The following is a 15,927-nucleotide window of genomic DNA, read 5'->3' on the forward strand; positions in this document are numbered from 1 at the left end:
CCTGTAAGATCTTTCGTATAAGCTCATCATTCTTCGGTACACATACCCTGTCTCTGAACATCAAACAATCGTCAGAAGTGACCTAAAAATCTGACTCTATATCCAACTCACACTGAGCTTTTTTGGCTAACAACACACTATCATTTTTTTTGAGCTTCACAAATTTCTTCAAGAAACATCAATTTAGCTCTCAACTCACTAAGATAAAACCATCATCTGATAATGCTAGACTAGTGTTCAAAGCTTTTAATGCAAACAAAGATTTCCTACTCAAAGCATCAGCAACAACGTTTGCCTTACCTGGGTGATAATCGATCACTAGCTCATATTCTTTAATCAACTCTAGCCATTTTCTTTGCCTCAAGTTCAAATCTTTTTGAGTCATCAAATATTTCAAACTTTTGTGATCAGTAAATATTCGACACTTCTCACCGTACAAATGATGTCTCCAGATCTTCAGCGCAAAAACAATGGCAGCTAGCTCTAAATCATGTGTCGGATAGTTCTTCTTATGTGGCTTTAGCTGTCTAGAGGCATAAGCAATTACCTTTCCTTCCTGCATAAGTACACAACCAAGTCCATTCAAGGACGCATCACTGTAGATCACAAACTCCTTACCTAGTTCTGGTTGTACTAAAACAGGAGCTTCAGTCAACAACGCCTTTAACTTGTCAAAACTCTATTGACACTTCTCAGTCCATTCAAACTTGACATCCTTTCGTAGCAATCCTGTCAGCGGGGTAGCTATCATGGAAAATCCCTTTACAAATCGTCTATAATATCTGGCAAGACCAAGAAAACTTCTGACTTCTGATACATTTCGAGGAGGCTTCCAATCAAAAATAGCTGAAATCTTGCTCAGATCAACCCTGATACCTTCACCTGAGACAATATGTCCAAGAAAACTAACTTCTCGTAACCAGAGCTCACTTTTGCTAAACTTGGCATACAATTGATTATCTCTTAAAATCTGTGAAATTGTTCTCAATGCTCTGCATGCTCAGTCTCATCATGAGAATAAATCAAGATATCACCAATGAACACAACTACAAACTTATCCAAGTACGATCTGAAAAATTCGGTTCATTAAGTCCATGAAAATGACAGGAGCATTAGTTAAGCCAAATGGCATCACAAGGAACTCATAATGACCATACCTAGTCCAGAAAGCAGTCTTTGGGACATCTGACTTTTTAACTCGCAACTGATAATATCCGGATCTCAAATCTATCTTGGAGAACATAGTGGCTCCCTTCAATTGATCAAACAAATCATCAATTCTAGGCAGTGGATACTTGTTCTTTACTGTTACCTTGTTAAGCTGCTGATAATTTATGCACAATCTCATCGATCGTCTTTCTTTTTCACAAATAGCACTGGTGCACCCCATGGTGAACTACTAGGTCTTGCAAAGCCTTTATCTGCTAATTCCTGCAACTGAGCTTTCAATTCTTTCAATTCCAACGGGGCCATTCTATAAGGAGCAATAGAAATGGGTGTGGTACTTGGAATCAACTCAATACCAAACTCAACTTCTCTAATAGAAGGCAAACCTGGTAGTTCTTCCGGAAACACATCGGGAAACTCACATACCACAGGCACTGATTTAATTTTCAATTCTAGATCTTTAGTGTTCAACACAAAAGCAAGATAAGCTTCATACCATTTTCTCAAACATTTCTGAGCAGACATAATAGAAATCATGGCAAATTAACTATCTGACTCTTCTGAATTAACTTGAAGAATTTCACCATTTTCACATTTCAACTCAATGAATTTCTTTCCACAATTCACTATCACATCATGTGTAGTCAACCAATCCATACCAAGAATCACATCAAATTCATCAAACGGCAATAGCATTAGATCGATCGGGAAATAGTGACCTCTAATCATCAAAGGGTAATTTCTACATATTTTATCTACTAATACATGCTTGTATAATGAATTCGATACTTTAATCACAAATTCTGTAGATTCTATAGGCAGACTCATACTAGGCATCAATTTCATACAAATATATGAATGGGTCAAACCCGGATCAATCAAAGCAATAACTCTAATATCATGGAGAGAAAATGTACCCGTAATCATATCGGGGGAGGATGCCTCTTCGCGAGCACGGATAGCATAGGTCCTCGCAGGTGCTCTAACATCTGGCCTCACTATTGAATCTCTAGATACACCTCTATTACTTGCCCCAGCTCCCGAATTTCTTAGTGGTTTGCCTCTTACAGAAGCGTTTCCTGATCTTACAGTCGGTATTGCTTCTCTTTTAATCATCTTGGCACACTCTCGAATAAAATGGTCTGGTGCACCACATCGGAAACAACCTGTCTCAGTTGCTCGACACTGACCTGGGTGACGTCGACCACATCGGGGACACTCTGGTCTATCAGGCTGGACACCGCCAACACTTGCAATCGAAGTGGTTTGAGCTTTCAGACTCATAAATCTTCTGCCTCCATTTCGGCCAGAATATCCAGCTGAAAAATTAGATCTAGTGGAAAACTCTCTAGGCCTCTTGGATGTAGACTGAAATGACTTGCTCAATAGTCTTTTCTTCGTGTCTTGTGTCTTAATTTCAACTTTGCTCTTTCTTTTTAATAGCTCCTCTGCCTTACAGGCTCTCTCAACTAGGACAACAAACTCTTTTATTTTTAGGACACCAATCGACAATCGGATATCATCATTAAGCCCATCCTCAAATCTTTTTGCACATAATAGCTTCTGTAGATACACACTCTCGAGCATAATTTCTGAGTCTAACAAACTCGCGCTCATATTCAGTCACTGTCATATTGCCCTATTTCAACTCTAGAAACTCTTTTCTTTTTTGGTCAACAAATGTCTGACTGATGTACTTTTTACGGAATTCCTCCTGAAAGAAATCCCAAATGACTCTCTCTTTCGGTACAACTGATACAAGTGCCTTCCACCAATGGTAGGCCAAATCTCTAAGAAGTGATACAACACATTTCATACATTCCTCAGGTGTGCAGGATAACTCATCAAAGACTCTGATAGTATTCTCGAGCCAAAATTTTGCCTTTTTGCATCATCATATTTTGTAGCTCGAAACTCTTCGACTCATTGTTTTCTGATTTTATCAACTAGTGGCTTTTCTCTTATAACCGTACCTGTGACTGGGGGAGCTACATGGGTGGTCTGAGGATCATGAGGGGGTGGAGGTCTAACAGCTGGATTCGTATGAATGAACTCGGCAAACCATTCATTCATAGCTTGGAAGAAGGCTTCTTGAGCCCCTCCTCCCTGAATAACTGTAACGGGCCTTTCACTAGTATCTAGTGGCACCGTCCCTTTTGCGGGAGCCGGCGCATTACTCTCTACATCATCTGCACCAGCTTGTTCAGGATCCATAACTATAAAATAAAACATTTTAAAATCGTCAGGAGTCGTCACACTATCAACATATAAGTATGGCATGTATAGCTAGACCCTTACTCATACTAAATATTTCGAGAACTGACTAAACCTTTACTCTGATACCAATAAATGTAACATCCCTTATCCGAGACTGTCACTGGAGTCGAGCACGAGGCATTACCAGACTTAGCTTACTAATTCGGGGCATAAAAATTTCCTTTCTAAATTAATTTAGTTTCATTCATTCAATATGTCCCTAAAAAGGGTCCTCGAGACCCTAAAACATGAAATTGAATCGGTTCGGGAACAAATCGGAATCAATAAAAATTTTTCAATCACTTAAACAAATCAAAACAATTTATTTCATCTTTTATAAATAAAATGTCCATCTGCGTTATAGTCACTAAATAAATCATAACTCGAGTTACGAAACTCAAAATTCAAATTCGTGAATTTTCCCTGAAACGAGACTCATATATATTCTTACAAATTCTTTTACAGAAGTTTTGGTCTAGCCAATTAGTACAGTTTATTAATTAAAGTTTTCCCAGTTTCAGTGTTCAGCCGCTCTGACCTCTATTCACTACGAATTAATCTTTTCCCTATACAGATTTCAAATAAACATTTGGTTTATTTCTCTCAAACGTATACTCAATAAGGAATCTATACATATAAATTATAACTCCTAATTATTTTTTTACAATTTTTAGTGAATTTCTAAATTCAAAACAGGGGATTCAGAAATCACTCTGACCCTGTCTCACCAAAATTTAAATATCTCATAAAAGACAAATCCTTTATTTACTGTGTTTCTTTCATATGAAAATAGACTCAATAAGATTTAATTCTATATCTCATTCACTATCTAAGTCCATTTCTACTATTTTTATTGATTTTTCAAATTCACGTCATTATTGCTATCCGATATTGTTTTAAAGCTAATTTCACCTTTTTCATGATTTCCATCGAATAACTAGCATTTAGGCATACATAACACCAAACATGTCCTTGATTAGCCATTCCAATAGCTAATCATTATCAAGCATTTAAATACCATTCATTAGCCATATCATAAGATCATACACACAAAATGGCTACGATGCTATACATGCCATACTCAAAATGAAACGTCTAGCTATACCAAAATAATCCTTGTGATAGTGTGCCCGGACCTCCGACGTACTTTACGATCCCCAAGTTAGCTTGACAAAACTATAAAAATAAGGAAAATAAAGGGGGTAAGCATTAAGCTTAGTAAGTTTGGATGCAAATAAATAACAACATTCATAAGAATTATCTTACTACTTGGCATGATACTACTTAATGCAACTTCATTAATTGCCATAGACATATTTTAAACTTCTTCACTTACTCACTTACTTAAATACTTACTTACTTAATCAAATTTATTAATACATTGTACTTACCATTTTCCTTATTAAGCATACATGAACATTATATACTTACCTTTGTTCTTTTAGCATGAACTCGTCTTACCCTTTTTAGTATAGCTCGTCTTACCTTACCTTACCTTGATATTCTCTTTAAATTTTCCCGTTGAACCACTTGGAATACTAAGGATACACGGGTACCTTACCATTGCCATGACTTGTCATGGTCTTACGTGATATCTTTTTGAAACTTACCATTTCCATGTCTCGACAAGGTCTTACATGGTATCCTTGCCTTATGAACTCACTAATGCCTTGCCTTGGCGTGGTCTTACATGGGACCTTTGCCTTATAGAAACTTATTAATGTCATGTTTTGACATGGTCTTACATTATATCCTTGCCTTAGAAACCTTACCAATTGCCATGCCTTGGCATGGTCTTACATGGTATCCTTAAACCCTAATGCCATAATATTTGTATCCTACACATTCCTAAGGTTCAACCGGGACTTTCTGAAATTACTTCTTCGTCAATTCATGCTTGAGTCTTCTTTGAATAATTTCATAAAATAAATATACACATGCTGGAAATTAACAACATTAACATAAAATAATATAATATTGCATTTATTTACCGCAAACTTACCTCGAAACAAAATACGATCAACTATATCGATTTAGTCCACTATCTTTTTCTTTCCCGGTCTAACTCTAGATTTCATTCTTCTAGATCTATAATAACAAATTTAGCTTATTTAATACTCACATTTATTAAAACAGTCCTTGACTTAAACTTTGGCAATATTACACTTTTGCCCTTTAACTTTTGCATATTTACACTTTTTCCCCAATGTCAGAAATTAAACTTCATCCTATTTTCTTATGTTTTATGACATGCTGATCATTTTTCCCTTTTATGGAAATATCAAATTCTCACTCTAACATGTACTTATGAACATTAGGTATTTTTACCGATTATGTTGTTTTACTCGTTTTCACGTAAAATCGCTTAGCAAAAGTTGTTTAACACAATTTCAAGCTTCATATTCTACCATAAAACATCAAAAATAAACACATTTCACCTATGGGTATTTTTCCAAATATAAACCCTAGGTTAAATTATTGCTAGAATAAGCTTAATCAAGTTACCGGGACTTTAAAAACGTAAAGAACATTAAAAACGGGGCTAAAATGGACTTACAATCGAGCTTGGAAGCTTGAAAAAGCCTAGCTATGTCTTCCTCATGTGAAATTAGGCCAAGGGGTTGAAGATGGACAAAAATTGGCTTTTAATTTTTTTAATTCATTCTAATAACTAAATGACCAAAATGCCCTAAATTAAAAACTATGGTGTTTTATCTTCCTTTAGGTATTTTTGTCCAAACAAGTATAATGGCAGAATTACTATCCAAGGACCTCCAATTTAAAAACCCATTACTCACAAGTACTTAGTACATTTGTGAACTAGAACACACATTTTACAACTTTTGCAATTTAGTCCTAAATATCAAATTGGACCCTCTATCGATAAAATTTCTAAACAAAATTTTTACAGAATCATGCAATCATGCCATAGACCTTAAAATGATAATAAAATAAAATTTTCTACCTTGGATTTATGGTTTCGCAACCACTGTTCCATTTAGGTCCTATTTTAAGATGTTACAAGTTTAATTCCAGTTATACGAACTTACTAAGCATAATATGCTTACTAGGTTTACTTTTCTCTATTTTATAGTTCTCAGAAGCTCGCGAAGGTTGGTGAACAGTTGGAGCATCATCACATTATCCACAAGCTTGTTTTGGTATAAATAGTAACCTCATTTTGATATAATGGCATGTATAGGTAACTTAGCCAAATGTTGGCATATAAATGTTGTTTGTAATCTAGCTATTTGAAATGACTAGTAATGATTTATATTTTGGGATATTTATTAAGGTAATCTTATGGTATTATCATGAACACATATATTATGGTTTGATTGAGGTATCCATATAATGATATACTATGTTAGATGCTTGAATTGGTCTTACTATAATGCTTGGATTGTTTGGTGTTTGGATGTAAGTTTTGGTGCAGGATATTGGTAAAATTTTGGGTGAGAAATAAAACTAGAAATGACTTTATTTTGTCCACACGGGCAGACACATGTGCATGTGTCTAGACCGTGTGTGACACACGGCCTAATACATGGGCGTGTGGTTAGGCCGTGTGTCCCCTGCATCTTAAATTTGAGAAACAGAATGCTCAGAATTGAGCACATGGGCAGAGACACGGGGGTGTGTCTCAGCCATGTGTGTTACACAGCCTATAACACGGACGTGTATTTTGGTCGTGTGAACCCTGCACCTAATTTTTGAAAATTAAATTGATCACATGGTCTACTCACATGGGCATGTGACTAGCCGTGTGGCACAAGTTAGAGAGTTACACGGGGTCAAACACAGCTTGCAGCACGGTGTCCTAAAGTCACATGGGCGTGTCCCTTGGACCACACAGGCGTGTAAGCCCTGTAACTTGGAAAATTTTGAAATTTTGCGAAAAATTCTTGGAGTTTTTGATTAAGTCCCGATTCGATTATAATACTCAAATTGGGCCTCGAAGGTCCATTTAAGGGACATTATGAATAATTTCGGTAAATGAATAATAATTAATGTGAGTTATTTGTAAATGTTTTGAAAGTTCCAGTAATGTTCTATAACCTTATTTCGGCGACGGATACGAGATAAGGATGTTACACTGCCTTTCTAAGTGCATTTGCATAGTCCAATAGTCTGTTAAACTCATAGCAAATCCTTTCATTTTTTTCCTCCAGTGCCTATTTCCTAGCTCTGCGGCATGTACCCTTGCTCAGCTCAACTTTCAACTCTTCTTTGGCTAGTTTATGCATCTCATTTAACTTTAGCTTTGGAATCAGTCTAATCTTACTTAAGAAATGCTACTCAACAAACTTGTAATATGCCCTTTTGTTCTTAAAAGTAATAGAATACTCGTGGGTTTCTATGAAAGTTTTTATCTTGTAACACCCATCACTATTATCTACACAAGCATATATTTTAAATAGACATCCATCTACCCTACATTTAGCCCTATTCCCACCCTTCTCATTCCTAAGATACACAATATCAAACCTTTTTTTTATTGCATACTTTGCTAATGCAGTCTTAAATTCCTTTGGTCCCCTAAACACCATAGCAAGCTCCAAATGTGGTGTTGGGTTATTAAGATTGAAATATTCATGTTTGTTTCTCCTAAAAACTACCTCACCATCTGAATCACTTCCATAAGACCCTAGATATGATGAATCAACATATTTAGTTCCCCCATCTGATGAAACCTCACCATTTTTCTCTCCCATTTCACTACTTTCCCCTACCTTTGCTTATTCTTTCTATTTTTTTCCCTTTATTTTTTCTACACCAAGCCTTTATATTTCTCACCTCTTCATCTTCATCCTCAGATTTTGACCCTAAAGCCCCTTCACTGCCCAATAAGCTGTTTGTATCACTGGTCACAATGCTTTCAGTACTTTCCCCACCCTTACTACATGGATCACTAGTCACACTAAAGTCTAGTCCCACATTAGATTCTCCACCTAACCTTGTAAATGTTTCCCTAGCCTCACCATTAACTCTCTCATTACAATTTAATTCTTCATTACAATTTTGTTCCCTAGCCCCAACACCACTATTTACATCATTTTCCCTATTGTTAGGCAACAACATGGTATCATCAACAACATTAGGTGTGTCTACCTTGTGTTTAACATATACATGTATAGACTCTCTTTGTCTAATATGGTTAATCATTGCTATGAATGATGAATTATCATAGCAAACACATAGTCCCTTACTAAAATCTAGTCCAACCTCACAATATACAAAAATTTCTCACAACTTTATACCCAGCTTACACTACCATCTCACACAATGTGTAATAACACAAAAAATCAGGGTCAAATTCCATTGCAACACTTCCCCTCCAACATAGGATGCACATGGGTTTGTAACAAAAGTTCCACCAAAATGCACATGCACCACACATTTATCCCAATACATTATAGCAAATTGTAAATGCATAATATAAACTGTAACATACATACACGATATACATACAAATTTTGAACAATGCTAAACATAACATACATATATACATACATACATACATACATAAACTTTAATAAACAATCATACACAACAATAATATACCACATAATATACATACATTAAACATGACATACATAATATACAAACACAACAGTAATTTAACACATAACAAACATACAAATATACAAACATAACAGTAAGCATAACATGCATAATATACATAATAGTACATAACATAAATACAAATATACAAAATAACTATAAACATAACATACATGTATAACACTACATAACATACATACATAATAGTACATAACATACATAATATACATAACAGTTTAAAAACATAACATACATACATAAACAGTAAAGAAACATACATAACAGACATACCTTTCACCCTCAATCTCTTAAATGCTTGAAGAAAATCCCCGTCGCTCACGAATGCCAACAAAAACAAAAAATAAGTCATATATAATACGAATTAAAAATTGGAAGTTAGATATAATACATACAAAAACAATCAATTTGTGAGAATGAGTCCAAACAAAAGGGTTTAATTTTTTAAAAAACATAAAAACAAAATCCCATCGAAAATGAAAAAAAGCTTTGTATGCTAAAAATATGGCAATCTTAATTCGACGATGAAAAATAACCCACAAAAATAGAGTGAAATACCTATAACCGATGGTCGAAATATAACAACCTTGATTCGAATACTATTGAAAGGGATGACTAGTCGATGACGAAACAAGGGTTTTTTCCAAACAAATGGGTGGGTAATCAAAAGGGTATTTGAATTTGTGGAAGGTTTCAAACAAATTGAGGGTTTTCTTTCAAACAAATTGAATCGAAACGATTTCTCAGATGAAGAATTAATGTTAAATATGAGATTGTTAATAACTATTATCTAGCTTTTGATCTTCAACAAAAAAAAACACCTAATAGCTTTTAATCTTCGACAGATTTTTGCCCAAACAATTCAAAGCTCAATACTAAGCTTTTAATTCTTTCTTATTTTTTTCAAATTCTAATTAATGTTATCTTTAATTTTTTTTTCAAAGGGGTCATGTTAGCATATGAAAAAAAAAGTCAAATGGGGTTCCTAGATTGCGACACGTTACAGCACGCGATTTATCATCGCTGCCACATCAGTAAAATTTAAATGGCGTTAGGCTCAAGTACCAAACCAATGGACAGAAAAACATAAGTACTATTCTGAGAGAACTGGACAAGTTCAAGTACTAATCTTATATAGAAAAGCATGAAAATTGTTTAGCAAAAGAAAGGAATTTTTTTCCCATATACCCATATCGTCAAATGATGATGGATCAGCTTCAGCCCCTCTCTAACGATGCCGGGCAATTTAGAGAAGTTTTGCCCCCAAAAGGTTTCAATGGCTGCCTGGCATGCATACAAATGAGATTGCATTGTTCAAGGAATAAAACTTGAAATCAAGGGAGGAAAATAAAAATACAAATAAAGTGCAACTCCATGGTGTAGGACTGTAAAGCAATGTTATCAATGGAAATAGTAGCTATTGCGAAAATAAAACCAAAAGCGTTTCTAGTTCTACTAGGGCACTTTTAAAAAGGAAAATGCACAACTTGATCAAACCATCATATGGTGGATAAAGTAACTTTTCGAATTTTAATCACTAAAACTCGTCGTCATCTTCCTCTGCAATGTGCTTTGCAAGCTCTTGCTCCTGTTGTTGTCTTTCTCTCCTCTTCTCAGCACTTTCTTTCTCCTTGTGGGAGTTTGGTGGGAACCGAAGTGCACGCACAGCCTCGTTATGCATATTGAGGCAGAAAGCAATCCTAGAGTTGAATGCCGTTTGAGGCTCAGTTGTAGAGTAGATGTCGCCCGTCTCCTTGGACAGCATACATCCATTTGAATGATCCAATGTTGCATCGATTGCTCCATCTCTGATTGCCTTGGCTACTATGCTCTCAGCATCGGCAACAGAGTCCAATCTAAGCTTCTTGGCAACATCAGCCAGTGCAATGCGAGAATATGAGATACTTATGTTGCGTAGCCCAGTCCGAATGACATTATGCCGCAGCCTAACAATCAAGTTATGGGTCCGGTCTGAACTGAAAGTAGTTGAGAACTTCTCAGCAACAGATCTGAAAAGCTCCAAATCACCAATGCGGACAGCCTGAAAAATACACAGATGTTGTGTTCTCAGAACCATTAGTAAAATCTAGGAACCACTGAAACCAAAGAGAGTCCAAAATGATTATAGCGTGAGCATATATGCACATGATTCTCTCCATTTCGTTTCTAGGAAAGACATGCTTGGAATATCAAACTTGGTTCTCTATAAAGTAAGACGACTACACAAACTTAAACTCACATTTGTCAGTTCAAAGTATGGCCTCAATGCTTTCTCCATGCCTTTCTGCATAAAAACAGTCCTCTCGGGGATTTCTCCAAGCAGTAATCGAACAATGATAGCCCATTTGTTGCATTGAACCCGAAAACCAAGGGCTGCAACAGGAGCTTTCCTAGCAGCTTGGAGGAGACATTCTTTGGCATCTGTGTACTCCAATTGAATTGTCCTAATCTTCCCCAAGTAAAAGAGGTAGCGGCAAAACTGCAGAGGATAACCTTTGTCTCATGAATAGAATCAAACTATAATGTTTTTACAGTTACAAAATAACCAAAAGCCATGCCAAACTCCAGGTAACCATTTAATAACCATAAAAATACAGCTCGGTTACTTTAACATTTACTGTTAAAAGACAAAAAGATAACAAAAAACCGTGACTTACCTGTTGGTTTGAGTGAGCTTCAAATCTAGGTGCCTTTGATCTCAGTTTCTCAGCTTGGTCATACAAATTGTAATGGAGGTAATTGCGAAGTAGCAGGTTAAGAAGAGTCTCCTGCATGAGAACAATATATTTAAAAATATGATCCTTTCAGAGACATAATTGCTCAAATGTTTGAAAATTTACCTGACCCAGCTCGTCATGGCGCAATGTTGCAATCCGGTGCAGGGCTAGAAGGTTACTGTCAAATTAAAGATCATCCTAATTAGACCTAGAATGTCATATGTACTTCTGATCATGAATAAAAGAACTATAACATGCTGAGGTTTATTTAAAAGGAAACGCACATCAGAAAAGATGCTAAAGACAACATATGATAAAAGTTAGGAATGAATCAAGTATAGCTCACCTCCTAATTTCAGAAAGAGTACCAGTGAGTTCATAGCAAAGAGAGTAATAAAAGTACAGCCTAGCAGCTAGAACATCGAGAGTCCTCCTGTTCAAATTCTTCAGCCGAGAAATGCTTGCAGAGGAACATGCCTTTGCCTGAAACAAGATAACATCATGTTCAAGAAACAGGAAACATCCTGATGAAATTATTTGCTAATGTACCTCATCATATTTCTTTTGATCAATCAGAAATATCAGGACAAGCAAATAGCAGTAGATTTCTAGCTCTGGCAAGGAATGCTTAGCAGGAGGTTGAGCTGTGGAGGTTGCAGTGTCGACTTCCATCTCATTCTCATCTTCCTGAAACAAATTCAAACCATGAGTTCTTAAAAGAACAATTAATTCAGGACTTATTAACTTACAATCATTGTACTCATAAACAAAAATTATTTCTGTGAGGTGAGAAACTAGACTGGCTGACAGAGAAACTAGGCTGGCGACTAAAGCATTTCCTTGAACTTGGAACCAGAAAGCCTAATACACTGGTGAAGGTGACAACGGAGAAAATAACATCATACCTCACAACAGAGTGCAAACAAAGGGCAAATCACCAAAAATTAACTTCAAAGATGCAACCAATTATTTTCTATCTTTAGCATTTGTTGCACTTCAATGCTTTTAATTAACTAAGACATCATGTCTAATCTAAGAGGATGGAATGGCAATCACTTCACCACAAGGGGGAAAAACACTTCCACATCAATAACTGAATATTACGATGTCCCCTTCAAAAGATTACCTTAGGAAGATAAGAAGAAAGACGAGTGAAGGCCTCGGATCCAGGGGTAAGAGCGAAACTGAGGAAAGAGGAAAGCACGGATGCCTTCAACTTCCGTCTTAAAGCCATTGTAAGTCGTATAGCCCTCAAAATACGGCGAGCTTCACGGTCATAAGCACCGGTCTCAATCAGAGACGCAATTTCCTTCAAATCTAACAGAAACCCAGAAAATTTTATTCGAATCCGTGAAAACCCACAAGTTACCAGTCCAGAAAACGCTAAAAGAAAATCAGATTTCTATCACCAAACGTCAAAAAAATATGCGCTAGAGATATTTGGATGTTATAAAAGCATAGATAGATTGTACTTACGGTGCAAAGTGAAAGGAGAAGAGGAAGGAACGGAATTGGACGGAGCTGGTTGCTCTTTCATCTCCACATCTTGAGTCATCTTTGAGAATCTGAAAAATGCAAATTGAAACGAATTTTGACGTGAAAATCAAGGGGAAAAAAAGGTGAAATATTGATTAGGGAGATGCTTAAAACTGAAAAAGCACAAAGGGAAACGAGAAAAAAAAATTACCTTTGATTCACGAAAGGAAGAGCTGGATTTTGGGGGAATCGAGAGCCGAGCCTGCAGTGGACTAAGGTTTTAGTTTCTTCAGCAGTAGGTCTTGTGAGAGGAGTTGAAGAAAGCGAAAAAGGCCGGACTGAACGACGTCGTTTTTATGGAAATCAGAAGTCATTATAGAATAGGTCTAGAGAGCCCAAATAAACTCTATATTGGGCCACGGCCCATTATTCTGTTAGATCCTGTCTTGTGGGTTCATCTATGTAACTATAACTTTATAAAATTAAGGCTTTATTCATTAATTCAACAATACTCCAAGATTGATTCTTAAAGGGTTTTTTTAATTTAAAAAAAATAATACCAACAAATAAAATGTGATACGTGTCATGTTTTTATTATTGAATATCATACATTTTTTGGGTAAATGAGACAATTAATAGTTGAAGTATCACTTCTAACTAAAAGTGTTCATGTTAGGTTGGGCTAGCTTGGGTCTAACTACCATACATAGTTGTTAAAGCGCAACCCGAATTGAAATATGGGTCTCATATTTTGCTCAAGCCCACATTTATTTGTAAATGACTACTCCAAGTTTATTGCCAACATAGTATGAAAGCTTACAAGAATAGTACATAGAAAAGGCAAGAGGGTCGACGCTGCGTTGATGGGTCCAGGTTTGACTAGAAGGTTAGCATGCTCAGAAATGACCTTGATGATGTGTTTGTCGATGACTTGACGATACACGTTGTTCCCCTACTATCAAATATTCCTTCAACGGATAGAATCGCTCGTGGCCCACCTGACTGAACCATTGCATGTATACCTCAGAGGTATAAAAAATACTATCCTAATGATAACTCTTGAAAAGAGGTATATTTCATGCCTTTAGACCTAGCCAATTGCTTGTACTATGTACATTTAGTTGCATTTTAGGACATTTCATTAGTATTTTTATCATTGCATTAGGAGCTTGGACAGTGTTTAAATATTAGGTAATTTTAATTGTTTGTGGTAGGGCTGTGTTTGGTGGTTTGGTATGTACAGGTTGAGGAATGAGAAATAAATGAGTGAAGGTTTGCCGAGGCAAAAGGTTGGACATTTTGTCAACACGAATGCTGTAACAATTCCAGGAAGACCGAGTCAATACTCAACGCATACTAGTTTCAGCCAAATTGTACTTGTACTGGAAAAATCTACCTAAAAAAGAGGATAAGATAATCTTGGGTTATTGAAAAAAGAATTTAAAAAGATGAGAAGATAAACATGGGTTGTTAGATTTACCCTAAGGAAAAGGCTATAAAAAGCTAAAGGAGGAAACCTTAAAGGACGAATAAGGTTGGAGATCCATAGGGAAACGAGAAGGTAGCGGTTGAGTAGAGACGGAAAGAGGAAGACGAATGCAGTTCTTCTCAACCACCACAGGACACTGTGCCACTAGAGTGTGAACTGGACACACGAAAACTATCTTCCCAATGTTCTTCTATTATTTCTTAACTATTTCTCCGTGAATTAATTTGATGAAAACCATGTTGAATGATATTTTGGTTTTGAATTCTATTTGCCAACCCATGAGTTAAATCTCATAGGGTTGGGATTACTTGATGAAACCTTTATTTTCTTTAATGGTTAAAACTTAAATCTGAATTAATTTACTGTTTCATTCAATTGTTTTTATTTCAAAATTATATCCTTAGACATAGACAACTGTACAACATGCCTATAAACTAATTTAATTCTGAAAAAGTTGGATTAGTTGGACCAAAATTGAATGATATGAGCAAGTACTCGATAGATACTTGTAGTTGACTCTAGACATAGAGCAACGTTCATACAAAAGGAAATAGTGCAAGGTACCGTATTAAAGGCCTATACGCACGAACAAGGTAACTTGATGTTTTTGCTCTCGAAAGAAGTAAACCACTTTGGAAATCTTCTAAGCAATAGATTGATTACGATTTTGCCAAGGCATTTCTGACAGTAAGGGTAGATTCTTAGTAATTCCAACCTTCCATATCAACATCGTATATCCCTTATCCCTTGCCATAGTATATTTGCCAAGGCATCCTTAGTTGTTTACTTGTTCAATTACATATTATTCATATAATTATTTTCGTAATTGCCACTGCATTTTTACTCTTGCATTGCTATGGCATTTTCAATTATTCATCAGTTGCACATTTTGTTCATATTAATATTCCTTTTGTTTACCACTACATTCTTATCATTATTTTGTTATAACATTAATCTAACTTTATTATAGTAACTTGACCATTTGTATACCTAATCCGGTCCCTGTGGAGACGATCTCACTTATCACTTTATTACTTAATTCGAAATGTATACTTGCATAATTCGCATATCATATTCACACGTGACACCTTGATAATTTCCCCATATATGCTCTACTTAGCTCATTTGTCTCAAACCTCAATCCATGGTGCATGCTTCATCAACTAATGACTCTTCTGCCTCTTTATATCTACCTTATGGAGTTGCTCGATGTTCTAAGGCTTCACCGAAATTTCTTGG

The 15,927-nt window shown here is 35.9% G+C and overlaps 1 protein-coding gene across 1 annotated transcript; it reads right to left on the bottom strand.

The window, feature by feature from the left end:
* Positions 1-10,354: 10,354 nt before the first annotated feature.
* Positions 10,355-13,544, bottom strand: LOC107947201 (probable 26S proteasome non-ATPase regulatory subunit 3). Its single transcript, XM_016881780.2, has 9 exons — positions 13,411-13,544; positions 13,200-13,288; positions 12,850-13,040; positions 12,273-12,410; positions 12,070-12,206; positions 11,847-11,901; positions 11,664-11,774; positions 11,246-11,485; positions 10,355-11,047 (listed from the first exon to the last, which is right to left on the bottom strand). Exons 2-9 carry the CDS (start codon positions 13,276-13,278, stop codon positions 10,544-10,546), a joined length of 1,455 nt encoding a protein of 484 aa, XP_016737269.2. The 5' UTR covers positions 13,279-13,288; positions 13,411-13,544; the 3' UTR covers positions 10,355-10,543.
* Between the last annotated feature and the right edge of the window lie 2,383 nt (positions 13,545-15,927).

Source organism: Gossypium hirsutum, chromosome A01 (assembly GCF_007990345.1).
Source record: "Gossypium hirsutum isolate 1008001.06 chromosome A01, Gossypium_hirsutum_v2.1, whole genome shotgun sequence".
NCBI lineage: Eukaryota > Viridiplantae > Streptophyta > Magnoliopsida > Malvales > Malvaceae > Gossypium > Gossypium hirsutum.